Source organism: Truncatella angustata (genome assembly GCF_020726525.1).
Source record: "Truncatella angustata strain MPI-SDFR-AT-0073 chromosome Unknown BKA67scaffold_1, whole genome shotgun sequence".
Taxonomy (NCBI): Eukaryota; Fungi; Ascomycota; class Sordariomycetes; order Amphisphaeriales; family Sporocadaceae; genus Truncatella; species Truncatella angustata.
Window position 1 is genome coordinate 6,588,472 of NW_025763381.1, and position 20,702 is coordinate 6,609,173.

General features: G+C 49.0%; 7 protein-coding genes across 7 annotated transcripts; 1 reads left to right on the forward strand and 6 right to left on the reverse strand.

The window, feature by feature from the left end:
• Window positions 1-300: 300 nt before the first annotated feature.
• Window positions 301-2,540, reverse strand: BKA67DRAFT_549522 (cytochrome protein). Its single transcript, XM_046101589.1, has 8 exons — window positions 2,297-2,540; window positions 2,103-2,241; window positions 1,741-2,033; window positions 1,594-1,683; window positions 1,225-1,539; window positions 787-1,168; window positions 690-735; window positions 301-531 (listed from the first exon to the last, which is right to left on the reverse strand). Exons 1-8 carry the CDS (start codon window positions 2,360-2,362, stop codon window positions 399-401), a joined length of 1,464 nt encoding a protein of 487 aa, XP_045965032.1. The 5' UTR covers window positions 2,363-2,540; the 3' UTR covers window positions 301-398.
• A 719-nt stretch (window positions 2,541-3,259) lies between these two features.
• Window positions 3,260-4,880, reverse strand: BKA67DRAFT_530983 (uncharacterized protein; the record flags this gene model as incomplete). Its single annotated transcript, XM_046099322.1, has 3 exons — window positions 3,260-4,330; window positions 4,456-4,688; window positions 4,787-4,880. The coding sequence occupies 3 exons, from the start codon at window positions 4,878-4,880 to the stop codon at window positions 3,260-3,262; spliced, it is 1,398 nt and encodes a 465-aa protein (XP_045965033.1).
• A 672-nt stretch (window positions 4,881-5,552) lies between these two features.
• On the forward strand, window positions 5,553-7,205 carry BKA67DRAFT_617481 (uncharacterized protein; the record flags this gene model as incomplete). The annotated part of the gene is made up of 3 exons (XM_046105447.1): window positions 5,553-5,828; window positions 5,881-5,927; window positions 5,980-7,205. The coding sequence occupies exons 1-3, from the start codon at window positions 5,767-5,769 to the stop codon at window positions 7,203-7,205; spliced, it is 1,335 nt and encodes a 444-aa protein (XP_045965034.1). The 5' UTR covers window positions 5,553-5,766.
• Window positions 7,206-7,215: 10 nt separating this feature from the next.
• On the reverse strand, window positions 7,216-10,179 carry BKA67DRAFT_549528 (sulfate transporter family-domain-containing protein). The gene is made up of 3 exons (XM_046101590.1): window positions 8,889-10,179; window positions 8,322-8,835; window positions 7,216-8,257 (listed from the first exon to the last, which is right to left on the reverse strand). Exons 1-3 carry the CDS (start codon window positions 10,001-10,003, stop codon window positions 7,526-7,528), a joined length of 2,361 nt encoding a protein of 786 aa, XP_045965035.1. The 5' UTR covers window positions 10,004-10,179; the 3' UTR covers window positions 7,216-7,525.
• Window positions 10,180-11,174: 995 nt separating this feature from the next.
• BKA67DRAFT_590118 (uncharacterized protein) lies at window positions 11,175-11,876 on the reverse strand (the record flags this gene model as incomplete). Its single annotated transcript, XM_046104556.1, has 1 exon — window positions 11,175-11,876. One exon carries the CDS (start codon window positions 11,874-11,876, stop codon window positions 11,175-11,177), a length of 702 nt encoding a protein of 233 aa, XP_045965036.1.
• Window positions 11,877-13,663: 1,787 nt separating this feature from the next.
• Window positions 13,664-17,271, reverse strand: BKA67DRAFT_509982 (calcium-translocating P-type ATPase; the record flags this gene model as incomplete). The annotated part of the gene is made up of 3 exons (XM_046097285.1): window positions 13,664-14,482; window positions 14,535-16,837; window positions 16,956-17,271. 3 exons carry the CDS (start codon window positions 17,269-17,271, stop codon window positions 13,664-13,666), a joined length of 3,438 nt encoding a protein of 1,145 aa, XP_045965037.1.
• A 2,339-nt stretch (window positions 17,272-19,610) lies between these two features.
• Window positions 19,611-20,438, reverse strand: BKA67DRAFT_654059 (serine hydrolase FSH; the record flags this gene model as incomplete). Its single annotated transcript, XM_046106492.1, has 1 exon — window positions 19,611-20,438. One exon carries the CDS (start codon window positions 20,436-20,438, stop codon window positions 19,611-19,613), a length of 828 nt encoding a protein of 275 aa, XP_045965038.1.
• Window positions 20,439-20,702: the final 264 nt, after the last annotated feature.

A 20,702-nucleotide genomic window follows, 5' to 3' on the forward strand; every position in this document is an offset into this window, starting at 1 on the left:
GAGACGAAATCCGGAGGGATTGCTTGTATCTTAGCGTAGACGAGAACGATAACCTATTTGTAACATCATGTCCCAATGAGAGAAGGTACACCGAATTGGGCTGATAATGGAGATTATCCGTATCAAGCATGGATATTCGTGGCATACATGCTGGGCCAATCCGTTAGCCCGAGTCCAAAGGGCTTTGCAACAAGCCCAACTCGTCCGCATGTAAACAGTAGACTGTCGTAATTTTAAATGCACAATTCTGATTGACTTGTCACATTATGGGGCATAGGTTGGCAAGGAGATCCATATGATGTTCATGGTATTTTAGCTGTGGCTGAACGAGCTCTAAAACATATTTAATACCCGGGTCTTGTCAATCGACCTTCAGTGTTACATAGTTGACAATCATCTCAAGAGACTTCTAGCAGACATCTGTGTGTTTTTGGAGTCAGCAGAAAGTACATCTCAGGCTCCATATCCTCGTCTTTGAAGCCTTCCAGTGATGAGATTCTGGCATTTGGGAAGGCAGTAAAGAACCTAGCACTACAACATTTGGAGTCAGTAATTATTTCTTCATAATGGACTGGAGTGTCGTTCCAGAGTATTGTGAAACAAACAGAAATAATTTTATCCCTTTGAAACGCATCATGCAGTCCTTGGACATGATGAAAAGGGGGGAAATAATTCCGAAATTTGCTTACGTCGCCAGGCGCAGCTCCATACGGGCCAGATGTAATCCCAAACAAACTCGTAGACTGGTCAGCATGACTTTCCAAAAGGTTCATCGATCAAGCATACCTCGACTACCACCACCAAATGGTACAAAAGCATCCTTCATGGCTTTGGTCGGGCTTTCCCAGCGTGATGGGTCGAACTTCAACGGCTCCGGAAAGATATTCGGAAGTCGGTGCATACTCCAGGCCTGTGCAGCTACCGTAGAGCCTGCAGGGAGGTAGTGCCCACTAAATTGTACGCCGCCGGCTGGGACTACTCTGGGAAGACCTGATGGTGCGGCAGGGTAAAGGCGCAAACTCTCTTCGATAATACGGTTCAAATAGGGAAGGCTTTTTATGTCGCTATATTCGAAGCCTTCCGGAACGGTTCGAAGCTCTCGAAGAAGCTCGTTCTTGATCTGAGAGTGCCTACAGACCATCCAGACAAGATACGTGAGTGTGTTGGCCTGACAGATATTAGTCACGTCTCTCACCGTGCTGGGCACAAGCGCAGAAAACTCACAGTGGTGTCCGAGCCGGCGATAATATAGGACATCGCATTATCACGAAGCTCCTTCGATGTCAGTTCACCAACACTTGTATTGTTGTATAGTTTTGAGAATAGCGTAGGTTTTGCTTCTCCGCCTTGTTCTTCAACGACTTTATGATGACGCTGCAGTGATTCATCGGCGTATTGAGTGGTGCGCTGGCGGCCTTGCACTGCGGCGTTGAACAGGGGCAGCTTGATGTAATGGCTCAGCCTATAAAGGAAAGGAAACGCTGCCCTCACGCCCGAGCTTTTTGCTACAGCCTTTAGGTCGCGCATGTACTGAGTTTCCTGTATGTTTATCAGTACAGTGATATTACGTCAAATATGTAGGTGATGTTATACTTCTCCCGATTCCAGCATCCTGAACGACTCGCCGAAGCTCAGTTCGCCAATCACATCTGTGGCCATGGAGAGGAACCAGTGAAAAATGTCCTATCAAAATTAATTCAGCTGGATGTTATCAACTTCCTGGCGCTCATGGGCACATACAGTAGTATGACGTTGCTGCATCTCCTCTCTCATGCGCTCAATGGTTAGTCGTATTTTACTTTCAACCACGGGTATGTGTTTGTTAAGACCGGACTCTGATATTTCTCCTGACAAGAGGCGTCTTTGACGCCTATGTATATCGACACTGCGCGTAGTAAACACACTGACTACACCGACACCTATATGATCATAGAAGTTGCTTTTGAGAAATTCGCCCTTGGTTCGGTACATTTGCTGCGTGGCGGCGACATCTTGGACGCTGGATTCGTAGGGACTAACTCGCACAATGGGGCCTGACAATTTTTGTTAAGGTTAGCATTTGAATTGAGTATCACTGAAAGGAAAACAGAAGAAAAACAGACCATATTTTTCATGCAGGAGGTGGACCCAACGCGGTCTTTGTCCTGTGATCGTGTACCATCTGAGCGGAATATCGGTGAACTTCGTGATCAATGGACCTGGAAGTTTTCCCATAGGGCTAGTAAATACTGTGTAAACCCACTATCGACATGGTGAGTGCCTATGTATATCGTGACAGAGTAAACGACAAACTTACTCCTATAATTGCTAACAGTAGGGCCGCGGTTGGAGCAACTAAGTGCTGCAAGTTTGATTCGACCATTTTCTTTTGGCGTTGTTACAGTCGATTTTCGACTAGAAAGAAGAGAAATCTGACGAGAATCATGAATTTAATATATTTGTATCTTCTTGTCCCCTCCAAGAGCCTTGCTGCCCATATATATACTGTAGTGTGACCCAATTAGCCACGGCCGAACGGTCTTCTGACCTCCGAGAAGACCAGCAAGCAAGCATTTGCAGCGGACACGAACAAATTGCCGGGACGATGCCATGCAGAGCATGACATTAACGTTTGAGCTTTGGCCAAGCCCTATCCCTCCAGACACCGGCCAACCTGCTCTCCGAACAGTGCGACGTCCAAGTAGGGTTATATTGAAAGTTCATGCACGGACCATGTAACTATTGATCAACCATGAATTGGGTCACTTTTGTCTTACGATAGTACATCATTTTTCTGATAAAAGAATAAAGAAAAAACTTATAACCGTACTTTAAGAACTCCTATATCGATTGGTAGCAGTTTTATCTCGTCAGAAACTCATGTCACTGAGTTGTGGACGTGCGTGAGAGTAGACTCGCGAAGCATTTTTGAAATAGGGAATTACTTTTGTGCACCCTTGGACGTAGTATCGGTCCTCAACGGTGCAAACTAAAGCCGAATTGTCCGAGATGGTATTCTATCCAATTATAGATAATGCTGGGATGGACGACGGAAGTGCCCGTCCTTTGCGGCATTGGCGCGAGGGCCGAACCGATATAGCGCCCGTTGTATGCGTTATTGTACCACCAACCACTACACCTGCTATGACCAGAATCGGCAGCTCGTGCATGAAATGCAAGATTTCTCCAACGAATCCCACCTGTTTTCAGCGTTAAGAATATTGTTTTCGTTGTTGGCCACTACTCTAACATGGTGTACAGATGATTCGACCAATCTTTCTCACCATAGGCACCCCACAATACCCACAACCAACACGATACGTGCATCCAAGCGTCGACTAATAACTGCAGCAGACTGGAGTGTCGAGGAGCCAGAAGGAACACTCCCTCCGCTGCTTTGTGTAGGAAGTCCGCCACCCGCTTCACTCGGTGCAACAACAACGGTGCTGGTTGTGGTTGCACCCGCCGCATCCGTCGTCGTCACTACAGAGGCGGGTGCTGATGACACGGCAATTGTAGTTGCAACCGATGCACCTGCCGAGTCAGTGGTCGTAACGACTGTTGAAGCGGGTCCTACAGTGACGCTCGAGGCACCAGTCCGCGTTCCGGTAGCATGTGACCCGGAATCGGACTTAACGGACTCGCCTGTGAAAGCAGCGTCAGACTGATGCTCTAAAGTTGATATACCATTCGTGGTGCTAAAAGAAATGTGGGACGATTCGGGGACATGGGTGCTGATGCCGAGACTGGGTTTGCCAAACGCCGAATTGTCACTTGGCCTGGCTGAAGATGAAGTTCGTGGAATCTCATGATCTAAGCTGCTCTCGATACTGCTTGCAATACTTCGGGTCTTCAGCGTGGTCTTTGGAGATTCATCGACAGTGTAACTGGGCGCGCTCTTAGCACCAGGGGGAGTGCTTGTTGCCACAACAGTGGTTGAAACACTTGTATGTCTTGAAGGAGAAGTAGATAGGGTGGTTGTGCTCGCAGGCGTTGAAGGAGTGGCAGTCTTACTACTTGTAGTAGATGAATCGTCGTAACTGATCGTTCCTATGACAGTCCAATGGGTTGCGGTGAATGCGCCCAGATTCGGTCCGGCACCACCAGGTCTGCAGTCTTGGATAGCCTGTGAATTTGGGAACAGGTCAACGACAGATGGGTATTCAAAAAGCGTTTCGTCCATGCCAGCCGGAACGAAGTCGTAGGAGAACCCTTCGGTGTCATTGGCCGGCATAGTCGCAAACAGAGGCCCAGATGTGGGTTGAGGGTTAGATGTGATCGGTGTCTTTGTGGCTCCGAAATAATCAGAGGCTGTGTTCGTCGTCACTGTCGAACACTGTGTTGTACCGGACTTGGTGGCATTCAGAGTACCTTGCCATCCGTAAAACTCGGGAAATGCAATGAAAGGGGTTGGGAAGGCGCTACTATTGTGAGCCTCTCGAGTCGATGATGGACAGTGGCAATAGCTTACATTACAGTAGTCGTGGCTTTCAACGATCGAGTGAATGTAATCGTCTCAACTCTAGTGCCAGCATCATTCGTAGGCGGAGGAGTGTATCCTAGCGGGTAACTCGTGATTGTACTAGTTGTATCAAGAACAGTATTGATAACGGTGACCAAGGTCGATGTTGCGGTCACTACATCAGAGTGCCAACCAAACTCGAGCCAGTTCTGGTTGGGTGTCCAGATCCATACTGTGGCATAGGGCGCTAGAATATCGCAGTCTGCAGTGCACGTGGAATTAAGAGACCCTTCTCAAGACTTCAATTAGTGCCGGTCTCTACGCATACTCTGCTCTCAAACTAACCTTGTGCTATAACCCTAACTGCTAGGAGATACCCAGCAACCAGCCAACGACAAAACATTATGCTGTTTAGATTTGTACGAAGTCCACATGCCATGAAGGTCTATCATCCAAACCCGCACTAGATGCGACTCCGAGTGGCAGCTCGCACTTAAGTGTTTTATAAAGCAATACGCAACCAGAGCCTTGCTTGTTGTGATTGGTCGTTCAGGCGCCGACCCCAAAGTCCTACAGGCACAGCCGCCTCTAAACGCAGACGTTGTAGTATTATTTCTTTTCAGCTCGGTGGAGCCTCGGCGTGAATTTCCAGAAATAGTCGAAGGCACTATTGGTTGACTAATTCGGATGCCCCCCAAGTACGCTTGTAAGACGAAGCCAATGCTGCTGTTACACTGTCTGTGCCGGCTGAATGTGAAACTCATGGGGCATAATTCTTAGGATCGCCGTTCTACTGACAGTCTAGAACTATGAAAACGGTTTTTTTTTTGTCAATGGAAACCGCATTTCTTTTCTTCTGTGAAATGCAACTGATCGACTTGAGCATCTCTTCCCTCATACGATCGAAACGATGATCTAAAGTAATTTGCCTAATGATTAGCATGGCCTACCGTCGTGTCGAGATGGAGAAGCAAGCTCTCGCTGGTAGCCCTAAGCGCTCTTCAACTCTTTTTTCGAACACCGGACTACAAATCCTCCTCAGCATTGTTAATCCCGGTCTCTTCGGTGTGCTCATTGTGTTCGTGCTGGCGTCATTCAACGCACGTAACCGCTCCGACAATAACGAACGCTTGGGTAGTATTGATAGGCTCAATACCACGTTCACTTTGGCCTTCCTCCGTATCATCCAGGCGGTTTTGGCGACGTTGACCACATTTTCGTTGGACGCCTCGTTTGAGCTCGTTCAATGGAGTCTAGTCGGTGCGCGTGAGGGGCTGTCTTTTTCCAGTCTGTTGGCTCTTTCACCAACAACTGGGACACTGGGAATGCTACGGCTGCTCGGGTCTTTCAGTTCTAAACTCTCAACAAAGATCTGGACGGTATTGAGGTATGTAGCAAGTGAACATGCGACTAAGCTATAGCCTAATGAATCTGGATAGAGGTTCGCTAATGTTAATGCTGTGGGTATCGACTCTGGTGCTTTTTCGTAAGTCGTTTATCCCTAGTTTGCCAATCATGGACACTAAACCTTTTCATAGTCCAAACGTCCCAAGTCACCGTTTATGACACATCGGAAATTTACAATGTTACAGCTGGTGTAGGGTCATTTAACGGAACCAATGTACAGCAGTTCATCGACCTTCTGCAGGATAACCAACCCGATTATCCCTATCAGGTCTTTCCGTACAACTACTATGCACCGGTATACAACCTGGTTACCAACCCAACATTTTCGAGCCTCGCAGATCCCGTCAAATGCTCGGGAAGTAGCTGCTTTTCGTATCTTCTGAGCGGTGGCCTCGAGATGGTGACTCCTTGGGTGTCACTGCGCGATCCCACGTTTCCCCTGGCCAGGATTTACGATGTGCCTTCCATCCAGCTGGAATTCTCGCAGATGCCCAGAGACTTCTCATTTGCATCCAAAGACTGCAGCATATTCGGCACAAACACCAGCACTATCGCTGCGCGTCTCTGTGTGAGGGACGACGCGGACAATTTTGGGGTTCTAAATGCAGGTCTATACGTATGCTTGAACGGAACCGCACATGGTGCCTGCGAAGTAGACAGCGCCACTTCCGTGCCCAACATCACAACGACGATGGCGGTCTTTAGCCGCCGCGCTACCGTACTGGCCGGACTTGCAAACTTCAGCATCGTTTCGACCGAGTCGCTCTCCCCGCCGGTTCGACTCGAAGATCTCGACATAGCCTCCTACGAGCTGGCACTGAAGTGGCTCCTCAACTACACGGCCACCAACATCCCGGCCCCCTCATCCATCATCGAGAGTTTCTGGGTGTCCGATGTACAGCTTACATCACCCACAACTCATGGGCTGTTGACACAGAGCTTTCAGTCCATTCTCGCCTTTCCATTCTGGCTGTTCAATGCGAACAATTATGGCAACACTGCCCTCAAGACACAGGACATGATTGACACTCTGCCCATTGAATTTTACACTCAAGTCGCTGTAGTCGCCCCCTATAGCAAGATTGGGTTTGACAAGGGCATGTTCATCGCGTTCATTGTGCTGCAGGGTGCGGCTCTACTGTTCATTTGGGTTGTGCTCGCGTGGGTCTGGGTCTTCGTTGGAGCTAGAGAAGCGTCGGCGCTGCCTAAAATCACCTCCTTCCCTATATTCGATGTTGGTTTCAAGAGTAGAGTCGAAGGGCTTGATCTTGGAACAGGAGAGCTGTTGAGAGCCGACGGCTCGGAAGCCTTGTATCTTATACAAGGTATGAACGCTCGAGCGAAAAGGGAATGGTGATTAGGTATCATTTCTGGGACATAAACTCATGGGTATTATATAACCAAGTCAACGCTATGCTATGTATGTATATCTCTCTCTCTCTGAATAACGGCACTGGTGACGTAGCTCCTACAATTAAACAGCACCATCGATACAGTGACCAGTTCTGCATGCTACCACCAGTATGCTAGAACTGGAGGTGGATGGTCGGAATAGTTGCCTCCCAACCGACAAACCTGCCAATTCCTTCATCTTGGATAGTGAATTCTTGCATCAGTGAAGAATTTCTCCAAAGTTCATGGATAAAGCTCTTTGCACGTTCAAAGCGTGTTCATGCCCTACGAGAGCTCGTCGCTTGCAACAACACAAGCTCCTGTCTCTTCTAAATCTTGAGTCTCGGTCATCCGTAACGCTTCCTTGACGTCGGCGACGAAGTGCGTCTCACCGCCCACGAGCTCAACAATGCCGCTCTGGTCTAGAAGCTGCCAGACTCTATGTCTCTTACTTGGAGCCCGACTGAAAAATACGCGAACGCCACGAGCGCGGTAGCTACGTACGATTTCCTCGAGTACCTGCGTGCCGGAGCCATCCATAGAAGTTACGCCATGAATATCAAAAACCACGTTCCTGTGGCTGCTATCAGGCCGCAGACGCGGCAATGCAGGGTGCGCAGAGTTGGTGCCATACCGCTCAAGTCTCCGCAGTCTGTTCTTGAGTTCACCTGTATTGGCAAAAGTGAGAGGTTCGGGGATCTTGACGATGAGACAACCTTCGATAAACTCAAGAAGTTCTGGATGTTCCTCTGCGTTCTCGAATCGATCTGTTCCTGGATTTCGTCCCAGAATCTGAATGCGCGGGCGCGTTGCATGTCTAATTACCTGTAAAAGGGAGAGTCCAATGCCGATCGCAATACCAAGATTGAGTGAGAAAAACACCGTCACGAGAAGAATTACTGCCATGAGAGATAACTCGGTCCAACCTCTAATGCGAAGGAAGAAAGCTATGTCGTGGGGGGCTTCCTCGATCAGAGACCATGCGACCACAGTTATAAGTGACGCAAGAACAGGTTTCTGGGCGGATTAGTGCCTAGACTAGCGACATGATTGGGTGATCATGAGACAACAGGAAACTCACTGGTATATAGTAGAACCATGGAAGCATGAATATTGTGCAGAAGACCGTGATAATGCTGAGCAAAATCGAGCTCATAGGACTCGTGCCACCAGTGGACTTGTTGATCTTACTTCTGCCATATCCGCCAAAGGCTGGAATGGCCATGAAGCAAGAGCCAACAAGATTTGAGACGCCGAGTGCAATAAGTTCGCGGTTGGGACTGAGTTGCATACCTTCGATTGCATCTCCTGTGCCAAGACTTTTGGCTGCTACTGAAGACTCAAAGAAGCCTAGCATACCGATAAGGAAAGAGGTTCCCATGGCTTCACGTATATGCGTGATATGGCCCATTTGAAAAGGGTTGTGGATCTCGAAGAGATCGGCCGAACCTTGTTGCACATCACCCAGGACTGCCACTCCCTGCTCGTCCCAACGCAGTCTCCATGCCAGCAGGGTGGACACGACGACAACGAGTAGCCGATCAGGGAAATATGCTACACTTGGATATCTGGGCTGGAGGCGCCTTTTGAGTTCACTGCAGCGTTTATGAGTCAACTATTTCAAGGTCTGTGGTCCAGAGTGGCTTACCGCAGAACCATAATGATGGTGAAGCTTACCACACCCACAAGGGCTGAGAGCTTATGGAGGTCGGTTAGGTGGCTGAAGAGAAACTCCAGCTTTTGCGCCGAACTGCCATGCCCGACACCTGCTGTCCTTGCAGCGACTGCGGAGAGACCAAGCACGGGAATCAGTTGGTCGATGAAGATGACGACACCAATAGCAGATATGAAACCCCGAAGAAAGGGTCGGCTTAGAACGCTGTCCAGGAAACCTAAGCGGAACAGACCCATCATAAAGACAGTAGCACCAGCTATACCGACAGCTACGCCGGCGACCCTTGCATGCATGACGGTATTATCATCATCTTCATGCCCAGAATCAATACTGCCTTTCACTATTGAGCCGACAAGAAGCGACCCTGCTGCTTCTGGCCCCACCACCATCTGAGGACAGCTCCCTAGAAGACCATAGATGAAGGGGTTAAAAACAAAGGCATACAAGCCATTGATTGGAGGGACATGCGCCAGACTGTCTGCATACGAAAGGGCCATTGGCAGGTACATGGAAGCCAGTGTGATGGCGGCTGTAATGTCACCCTTTAACCACGTCCAATTATACTGACGTATCCATATCAAGGAGGGCACATAGTACGATAGGTACATCATATTCGAGTCCCTGAAACCATGTTGTTCGGCAAGCGAGCTAGAGTTGGCCATGGTCTTGGTCTTCATTTTGGAGGACAGGGTCTTTCTCCAGTTGCCCTTAAGCTGCCCAATGGAGGCATCAGATCCCACCATCGAGGTGGTGTCGACATCAGAACTCCTGTAGCTGCTGCCGACGGGGCTACCGGGACGAGGAGAGAAGGTGCCGTGGTCGCATTGCCCAGGGTGTGCTCGTTCGTGGTGGAGGAGGGACGTCGATTCCGACGGATCGGCAGAAGTGTTGGGTACTATACTTGGTCCGGCCTGGGTCGAAGGCGGGCTGTTTTCGTCTCGCGCAACATCATCGTCGGCCATGCTATTGTTCGACAGCGATGAAGAGGACAAGGTATGGCTATTACGCAGTGCGCTTGGTGTTGTGGGCGCGTGATCGTAGGCTTGGCGCGAGTTGGACCGCGAGGGCGAAGGCGGTCTGGGTGACATAGTGAAGCACTTCAACAACCTAGACCATGTAGTCTAACTTGAACTGCGTCTGGCTTGGCTAGTCCATGTGTAACGAGCCTACGTCGTTTGGATTGGTATTAGAAAAGGGCAATCAAGAGGTCAAAAATTCGAGTTTGGTCGTTTGATCCTCTGACCGCCGAGGATGTTGACTTGTGATGCTTGAGATGGTTTTTTCCCCCCTACCCTTTTTACCCGCTACCAAGTTAAGGCTGACCAATGCGCTAATGGTCGTTAGCAACAAAGTGACACCAATGACGATGGTGGCACAAAGGGGGTTCCAAGTGGGGGCATTAAAACTCCCCAAACTCCCCAAACTCCCCCGCGGGCGTCCAACCGATTCAGGGCCCACGATATTGGGAAAGGTATACCCCGCCCTATGACGTGGACTTCTTGAAACGAAATAACATTATTATGTACAGTATGCGTTTTCAGCTACACGACACTCAACTCAGCCTTGAAGAACATGCCGTGCTTGTATACACCTGCTCATGTCTGAACGAGCGTTGTTATCATTACTCGCCTTTACGTAGCCAGACAGTCGCAGCCCCTGGCGCTTGATGTAATTAATTAGCCTTACTCCCTATGACTTACTAAGTTAAAAGTTGTTTTCATTACCGACAGCTTGCTTTGGAAATAATGCGGCGTCAAAGGGAGGACGAGGTTAGTTGACTGGACACTACGCAGTACTGAAATGCATCCGCGTTTCACAGTCTCGAACCCAAGCATTGGGGAAACGGACCCCTAAAATGACGGGTGCCGCCTTTGTCTCAGTGATGTTCTACAACGAGGGCACATCCAGTGGTCACAGCTCGAACCGATGTAGGATCCTGCAGGGGCAGGTCGCGAATATCACTTTCAAAGGATTGACACATGTCGGCTTGGTTCCCATCTGGAGAGACCTTACGTTTCCTGCATACAGCGAGTCTAATAAGGGAATAGTGACAACAATGAATGCCCGATTATGTACAAATTCATATTACTTCCTAGCTAACGTCCTCGACCATCGTTGAAACCCCTATTGACAGAAACATCTCGTCCCATAGGCTTTTAATACCATCGTACTTCCGATGAGAAGCAAAGGGAAACGATCTGCCCCTTTCTGTCCTACCAATGGCCTAATCGGAGAGAGGGTTCAAGTCCTCCGCCCAATTTAAGGACGACCAGCTGGCCAGTAAGTTCCGAATCTACCGTTCTGCGAACTGATAACAGGCTTGTAGTGGTCGTCATCAACGAAAATATAGTTGGCGCCGACTTGGGAGATGTACCAGTCGCGAACAACGGTGTTGATGCTGCCGTCGCTGTTCTCTGTATACTTCAGCACCCACTGGCCATCGTTCTTCATATCGTAAGAACCCGTTGGCGCACCGTCAAGGATGTACTGAGTAAAGCCGCTCCAACCCTTGGCGGCGTCGAGACCCCATAGAAGCACAGCACCATCGCAGCCCCGGATCACGCTGACGTCAGTCCACATCACGCCGCTCGCATCAATAGTGATCTCGAACCAAGTGGCAAGCAGTTGAGGCTGTCCGTTCAGCATGTACTTGTCAACACCACGGACGATGCGACCTTCGAACATATCGGGCAACGACACGAATTGTGTCTCGCCGGCATTGATCCAGATGTATTTGTACGGCACGTTGTCACAACTGTTGTGGTAAATGTAGAAGCCGCGCCAGTCAGTATCGGCATTGTGGATGGTTACACCCTTGCCACCGTTGTCAGCATCACCCCAGGTTAACGTTGCGGATCCACTGCAAGTCCAGCGCTTCTGGACGTTGGTGTCGTCGCTCAGGTTCTGGCGTATGAGTCCACCAGTGGTATAGGTGGGAAATGTAGATGGGTCGACGGCCATGATGGCCGCGATGTCTGGGGCAGGAAGCGACTCTGTCCGAACGTACAACTCGGATAGGCGACTGGGAAAGGCAGCCGCCGAAGCTGCCAGCATGGCAATGGTAGAGAGTGAGAAAATCATGTCGGTAACGTGAGACCTGGGCTCCAGTGAAAGAGTGTGTGGCCTAATGGCTGGATGACAAGGAGTGTCCGCGGAAAGAGTGACTAGATGGTAAGAGGCGATAGCAGAGCTGGCTGTAGAAGAAAGGGACTCATGCTGGCAGGAGATATGTTCACTTATATATCTGCCCCGGTTAGGGTCATAAATCTTGATGCTGAGCTTGTCCTCAACAGTCGAGGACATTTTTCTCGCTCCTTCGCGCAGCTGGCTTAAGTGGACTGCGCTAACATGTATCACGAAAGACGTTACGAAAACCGAACCACCAAGTCTTTCGCCATGTACTCACCTTCACATTTCCCTTCTATAATACCCGAATATGTTCATGCTCATGCTAAAGCCAAGTCTTCCTGCCCTTTACCGTTCCAAGACTAAAGCTTCCTCATCGGGACGGCGTGATGAGCCATTTTTGGTAATATATCAATAGCACCATTTCCTATCAATGCCTCAGTCAAGACAAAGTGATAGATAGTGCTATCCTTGCAAATAGTTGTTGGGCTTTCTGACAACGTCGGCGACCTCACCTACCTATTTCATGCGGCTCTTCCGGTGCTTGGGGGCCGAAACAGCAATTTTCTCTTGTGGTCATGGGGACGGACGTGAGATGTGTATACGTTCGTATTGGTCCATCGCTTCGGACTCCGCGATGACTTGTCCCGGGTTCCTGCTCCTTCGTTTGCCATTTACACCGGGGCACGGCCGGGGTGCAAAGCAATTGATCCTGTGCCTGACCCGATCCGGGGTGACGATCCCCTGTCGGCCCTTCCCGAGCTCGCTTAACCACGATCCACAACTAGAAAAGCTTGCTTTTCTGGGTCAACGAACCACCTAATTATAGCCGGGCACATGGTTTACGGTCCTTGGGACTGCATGAAATTAACGACACTATCGAAACCCAAAGAGGTTACAGTATGCAGAGAACTTGTCGCAAAGACCTTGAACTTGTTCTTGAGGTGATATGGGTTTAGTCCTTTGAGAAAGGAGAGTCCTAACGGACCAAAATCGGGCAAACGAAGCAAGACACCGAGAACCAGGATAGAAATGCACGAAATCGCCCAAGGTAGTGGGCTTTCAGAGCGCCGCAATTTTGGATGCTACAGCAAAGACAAACCGCCCGCCGGCATTGATTACAAATTTCGCTTCTCGAATCCTTCGAAGCCACACGATCCCAGAGCTCATCTAAGCTTAGTGTAAGGTTATAATAGACTTAAATGGGAACCACAAACCTCGGCAAGCGGAACAATCAACGTTACCTACTAGTATCGATCACCAGATCGCTACTAGTGGCATCGTATCCCCACTGACTGCTCATGATCTCTAGACTTCCGTGGGCCTGGCAAGAAAGCTATTTTGTACTACCCACTGTAAGTAGTAACGGACGCAAGATTATGAAGCCAGTCAACTGTAATCTGGTGTCGTCGAGTTGAACGGTATCGACCCATAAGCACCTGTTTGCCCACTCGATTATGCGACCATATCGTCTATGGGCGGGTCGAAAATAGCATGTTGCTCGATGTCAGAGATATACCTCCTGTTCGCCTAACAATTACGGCGAAATTGTGAAAAGGTAAATACTGATGAGACGAGGATGAAGTCATTATCGCATTGCTAAGATATCTAGGTAAAGTATTCTAGACAGCTTCTGAGACAACAACAGCTGGAGCATCTTGAGTTTCATTGGGCCGCTTTTCTGTTTCTTCCTGTTCCGTTTGTGTTCCTTTCTTCACCCTGAGCTTCTGAGCAGGCTTCTTGAAAACCCTGCCCACACTGGAGAAGAAGCGACCTAGACCTCTGTAAAGGACAACTACTGGCTTGCCAACCGTCTTTGCAATTTTCTCAAACAGTGGATCCGGGAAGAGCCGGATCAGTATGGCCCAGGGCAAAGACAGTGCCGCCAAGACCAGACAAATAGCCCACTGAACACCGTCGATACTGACGATAGAGAAGACGCTACCACCTTTAAACACGATCAGGATCTGCGCTCCCACCATTATGCAGTTGATTATAATGAAGAACTTGTTGCAGTGGATGCCCTCGAAGATGTTGAATTTGTTGTCCAAGCGACGGTTGTTGAATTCGTTGAAGATTTGCATCCAAACAAAGGTGTTGAAGACGATCGTTTTAAGCTCTGTCTCCCGGGAGGCGTCGTAGCCCAAGATTGATGCACCAGCAAAGTAAAGAATAAGGGTGATTGTAAGCTGAAATATAGCTTGTCCAACAATCATTTTCCACATGTTGACAGTTATGAGAGATGCTTTCTTAAGCTGTGGTGGCCGGTCAAGGATCTTTTCTGTAGGCGGATCGGTAGCAAGCGCAAGGGCGGCGAATGTATCCATGATGAGATTAACCCAAAGAAGCTGAATAGCAGTCAATACACTGGTGAAATCGGAACTGGAAACACCACTGATGAAAGCCAGAAGCACTGCAGTGATATTGACGGTGATTTGAAACTATTGATATGTCAGCTGAGACGCCATGTCAGTTTGTTTTAGTTGCACTCACCTGTAGGAACTTCTGGACAGCATCATTGACAGCTCGACCCCACTTGAGCGCGACAATGATGGAGGCAAAGTTGTCATCCATCAAGACGATTGCGGATGCCTCCTTCGCGACTTCCGTTCCAGCGATTCCCATTGAAAATCCGACATCGGCTGCCTTCAAAGCAGGTGCATCATTTGTACCGTCGCCAGTCACTGCCACAGTTTCGCCAAGAGCCTTCAATCGAATGACAAGAATTCGCTTGTCTTCGGGTGAGGAACGAGCGAGTACTTGTAGTTTGGGCAAAGTCTCATTCATAGCTTCATCACTCAGAGTCCGGAAGACAGGCCCTTCCATGATGATACCGTCAGTATAAATGCCACATTCGGTCGCAATGGCTTGGGCAGTGACTGCATTATCGCCAGTGACCATTCTTACTGTCACCCCGGCATGCTGAGCTTTTCTTACTGCTTCGGGAACACCTGGTCGGACAGGGTCCTGGATGCCAACTAGTCCAAAGAAAACAAGATTGTTGAGAACAGTCGAGAGCTCAATCTGTCCTTCCTCAGACTTGATTCCAGCAGGGGGCCACTGAGCATAGTCGCGGTAGACTAAGCCGATGGTACGGAGTGACTTTTTGGCATATGAATCAATCATCTCCTGAAGTGCCTTCATATCGGAGTGAGCCAAGTCACTTTCTGCCAAAGTCGTAATATCTGCCTTCGAAGTACAGTAACCGAGCAGAATTTCCGAGGCACCTTTTAGCAAGAGACGAAAGCCGCCAGATCGTAGTCGAATGACAGCGCCCATGCACTTTTTGCTCGAGTCGAACGGCATCATCTGAACGATGTCCTCGTTTGCACGGACTTCGGACAAACTCTGCATCCCCAAGTGATCCTTGGCCAGTTGTAACAAAGCTGTCTCTGTTTTAGATCCAATGAACCCAGTTTGGCCGCCATCGTCTCCCTCGAATGCGGTCGAATTGATGGCTACCGATTGAATTATGAGGTCCTTCGCTTCTTGTGACAAACCAGTTGCCCATTGAGAAAGATTCTGATCGGTGCCATCATTCTCTTCACCCTTAGCAAACCGAGAGGCACCGAACGTGCCAGTGACCACTGTCATCTTATTCGTTGTGAGAGTGCCAGTTTTGTCGGAACAAATGGTGGTGGCGTTACCCATGGTTTCGCAGGCCCTGAGAATACGAACCAGATTATTCTCTTTCACCAGTCTGGTCGTAGCGAATGCCAGGGCCAGAGTGACAGCTAATGGCAATCCTTCAGGAACGGCAACCACAACGATAGTTACCGTTACAATGAGAATATCCAGAAACGAAAATGCCTTCTCGGTCGGTCCGCGGTTATCGTTTGGCAGACTGATGAGGAATCGAATGAAAAGCACCGTGAAAAGCAGTAGAGCAGCGGCACTGCCGAGCTTGGCAATTGCCATTGCAAGGACCTCTAGCTTCTTTTGCAAAGGGGTTGACTCCATCTCCGTCCGCACAGACATCATGATCTTTCCGAAACTCGAGTTCACACCAACAGATGTGCAAACGAAAGTACCCATACCCTCAAGAACCTTGGCGCCAGAGATGATAAATGGATCCAACTCCTTGGTCATTGTACCAGACTCGAGAACCTTCATGACCTGATCTCCGGGTGTTTTCTTGATAGCATCTGATTCGCCAGTAGCTGAAGACTCGTCGCATCTTAGGTCGTGACCTTCGATAAAGATACCATCGACGGGGATCAAGTCTCCCGGCTCTAGGTGTAAGATGTCGCCAACCAGAATGTCGTATACACTGATCATGAAAGATTTTCCGGAGCGAATAACCTTGATCTCTCGATCGTCCTTCTTCGCATTGAGCTTCACAAATGCACGCTCTTTCTGCCAGTCGTTCAATGAGCCAACTGCCACTACAATCACAATGGCAACGACGATGGCGAGTCCCTCAACCCAGTCGACGGCTGGTGCCGAGTCGTCCGCATGGCTAACGCCGAATGTCTCATAAAGACCAAGGGCTAGAGAAACAACAGCAGCGACTGTCAGTAATATGAGAACTTTGTCATTGTATGCTATCCACATCAGCTTCCATAGCGGGGTCGCCTTCTTCGATGGTAATCTGTTTTTGCTGTAGACTCGAATCCGGTCTTCGAAGGCGTCGGCATGACCTGCAGAGTGAGGTTTTTCCGAGTATTTGACCGTTCCAGAAACGGCTTCATCAAAAGTGATCCTTGTGGGTGCGCTTGTCTCATCAATGCTAAGACCAGCGTGAAGGTCCGTCTGCAAGCCTTTTTCTATTCCTCTTAGTCCACCAATCGCGCGGTCTAAACGGAGAGATTGTTAGTCTTGATACGACCAATAGAGTTCTGAACATGAGTCTTCTGAATTTCTTCAGTTGAATAGTGGGAAGAGAAAACCCAATGGTACGTCACATCCACTTACATGCAGGCAGTGATTTGGGGCCCAAAAGCTTGTTTAACTGGCCAGGGCTGTATGCAAATGGGTTGTTTTCGACATGGAAGTCTTGCTCTGTTCCGGGATCCGGCCGCAAAGCGTCCGGATCTACTGCTGTAGCGACGCTCGACGCGCGACTTCTATTGCTGGGTGTGAGAAACGGATTCGAATTTGATGGCGTAAGGAAGGGATTGGATATGGTCGATGCCCCAGAAGGTGAGATGGTATCGGTTCCGGCACTGCTTTGCCGAATATGTGTGTTGACACTCAGTGCCGGCGGAGGCGCTAGACTATTGCCCGCCATGATGTTGAATGAAGAACAGCAGTATACTATAGTGGAGTAGTATACACTTGATTTGTGGATGCACAACAGCGTAAGACGTATACAAAGCACCTATACACTGTTCAGTAATTCGGCAATCCGGCAACAATGTTAAGAAAATGAACATGCCGCATTTCCGAACGAAGGACACTCAACTTGTCATATAGGCGAATGAGGGGCGGCACAGGGGGCTGTGTATTCAAATTCCTCACGTTATCTGCCTTGATGGGGCGTTGAAACATTCTGACTTCGTAGTGGAGGCGACTCAGGGAGAAGCGCCGTTGCGTATGGGTCAAGAAATACCAAGACTCTGGACATACGCAATATGGCAGGAGAACGCCCGCCCAGAAGTGCTACCGTCACTAAGGTAGAAAAATTACTAACAAGGCTGTGCAAAGAGGGAACCTACCCATCTTGGCCGAAGAGACTAACGAGAGATGATGATGCTTGCCCAGCCAAAGGTCAAACCTTGCTCGGGAGTTTGGTTGCATGACAACCACAAGCCTTGTCCAGCTGGATGAAAGCGCGGCAGAACTCATAGCTACGATCATAGGGACCGTATAAGTAAAGTAGCCTTATTCTACTAAAAGTTGGAAATGTACTCATGTTGGCATAATGCCTTGCCCTTCTGGGCTCATGCACTCACAACATTAGTTGTAACCGCGCGCGATTATGAATTATCTGACACCTGTGGCCTTTGACCGCTGTTCAGATACACTCAATCGCAATCAGTGCCAACGGAGGCTGTGCAAAGATGCAGTGGATTTAACAGTTCAACTGATCAATGGTATTGATGCGGATATGGGTCGAATGAGGCAATTGTGAAGGCGGCCAAGCCTTTGCAATTGAAAGGGACCCATAGTAGCCATAAAGCCATGAGTAGCCCGCCGTTTTTCGAAGTTTTTCGCCGCCGTGAGTGTCCTTGGAAGCACGCTTGCCGCTGGCGAGATTTGCAGCGTGATGCCAAGGGCTGGGTAGTGCGAGCATTGGGGCTGTGCAGTGGTGTTGAGGGATCTGGAGCGAATCGACGTCTTCTGTGTTTCCCGCATGTGGCTCCGGTCGCACATGCTCAACTGTGTCTGGGCGTTTCCATCTGCACAGAGCGACATGGAATCATGGCTTTGAAAGAATAAAACTCAACTGGCTACCTCGGTAGCTGATGCCAAAAGCCCCAATTCAGGCTTGTGTTGAAAGCCTATACGTAAGTCTCGGAGAGTATACCAACAACTCGGGACGACAAGCAGCTCCAAATCGACGGTACCCGCAGCCCCAAGATTCCGTGCAGCAATGCTACATGTGGGAGGGCTCTTCAATGCAACAAATTGCTACTTAATCGAGGTCCACTTTCAATTATTCAGCGGGGAAGAGATGATAAAGGTCCACATAAAAGGGAACGCAGCAAGCGGCCCAATTATATTCAAGGCTCGATAGCTAACGTAGTGCATGTCTTCCGACTACTAACCAAGTCTAACCAGTTATGGTTAGTTAAGTTACCATTTGCATGAATTATCCAAATTCAAGCCATTCCTACTGGTTGCAGGTCATGTATAATCATTCCTTGAATCTCAACAGTGGTGTCATATGCCCAGGAAACAGTGAACCGAAATGTTTCTTGCTTCATGAACTTCTCTCGCTTGGTCTCAACAATTTATTCATACGTAGTGAGAAAATCTTAAGACAACATCATCGGCGGGTAAGCAGGAGCCCTTTGCATCACGAGGTTGAGCATTAGTACACTCCTGAGTGCGTAATCTCGTATCCCCGCCTAGCCACTGGATTTTGTCAGCAATGAATACCGGTATAATCGATTAGGTTGTTTGCATTGCCTTCAACGAGCTGGGTGAAACTCTTATTCCATCCAGATTTTCTTTTCGATCTTGGTAAGCTTTGTAAATACCTGCCAAGCATGGCGGAGTGATCAACAAGTCCGCTCCAAGAGTCGCCCTCGTATTGCGTCAGCCGACTAAAGCCGATCAAGGGTTGAGTTGCCCAACTAATTAATGCTCCTGTTCAAGTCAGCGTTTGTTAGATGTCACGCTGGCGGCTATAGTGAGGACACGTTATACATTTCAAAGGCAACTATAGCCTCGATGCAACCGCTATCTATGCACTTTGCACTGTCAACATACACTGACAACCCCGCAAGGACTGGCTGCAAACTCGTTGCGGCCCCAGAATGCCTGATCCAAAGGGGTTCCCAGACGCTGCTAGGAAACATACCGATATGTTAAAAGATCATGAATGACACTATTCCAATATCACGCTCTTTAGGAACTCAAGTTCATATTTCAGTCTAGCTCCGCCTGTTATCCCCTACATGACTAGTCAAGAGACTCTTGTCCTGGCCACTGTCCTCTGTGGATACACCATTGCAATAATTGAGCCAACGCTTCTGAAACTTCCTTACTTTTTGGTAATTCATGGCCACCACCATGGTCGTAGACTTGCCGTATGTACGGATCACACAATCCGGCCAATTGCACAGATGCGGGCAGTCGAGGATCTTTCCTGCCATACACATGCACAGTTGGTATTCTAATCTTTAACTCCAGGGGAATTTTGTTCAAATTTAAACCGAAGCAGTCGTCCGAGTCGAATTGAGCACGACGTGCGACACTTGCGTAGTCAGTCAACTGCCAGCGATCTCTTGTAATATCGTACGTCGTCTTTTCCGACAATTGCCGCTTCGTAGCCTGATCCAGTTCCTCCACCTCTTTGGATACCGGCACGCCTAGATCCTTTAAGGCCGTTATGGGGATACCACCACACATGAACATCACGAATTTGAAAGGTGGAGGGCTCTCCGGCTCGAACCATTGTTGGTATAGAATATAGCTCGACACAAGTGCGCAGCCCTGACTGAATAGCAAGGCTCCATCATAGGGGCCTTGTCGTTGCAAGACACTGCTCAACCAGTCATGGGCCTTACGGATGGCTTTGATGTCGGTTCCCTCGTAAAAGGCATAGTACGGTGGGCTGTAGAACAATGGCGTGTCTGGAGCTGGTGTAGAGTGTTGCGGGCCATCGACAAAATCAAATTCAAGTGTCAGTCCTGGGTTGAGCTCTTCAAATCTTCGCCGCAGAGACACGGTTTGAGACTGGAAGATTTGTCCGCTAGTACCTTTGCCATGCAAGCAGAGTATCTTCATGGTGCTTGGTGATCCGACGACGGTTCCTAGTTGAGTTGTCGATGTACGAATAAGGCAAACGATCAACGTCTGTGACGATGTTATTGAACGTGCAGTATGATACGTGTCTGCGAGAACTTTTAGCTTCAAGCCGGTACACCTCAACATTACTCAACACCTTCAGACACTCACGACCGGAGCTCCGCAAATCTTTCACTCGGAACTCCGGAATAACACGGCACGCACTGATTATGAAGGTCTAACATGGTTTCAGAAGCGCAAAAT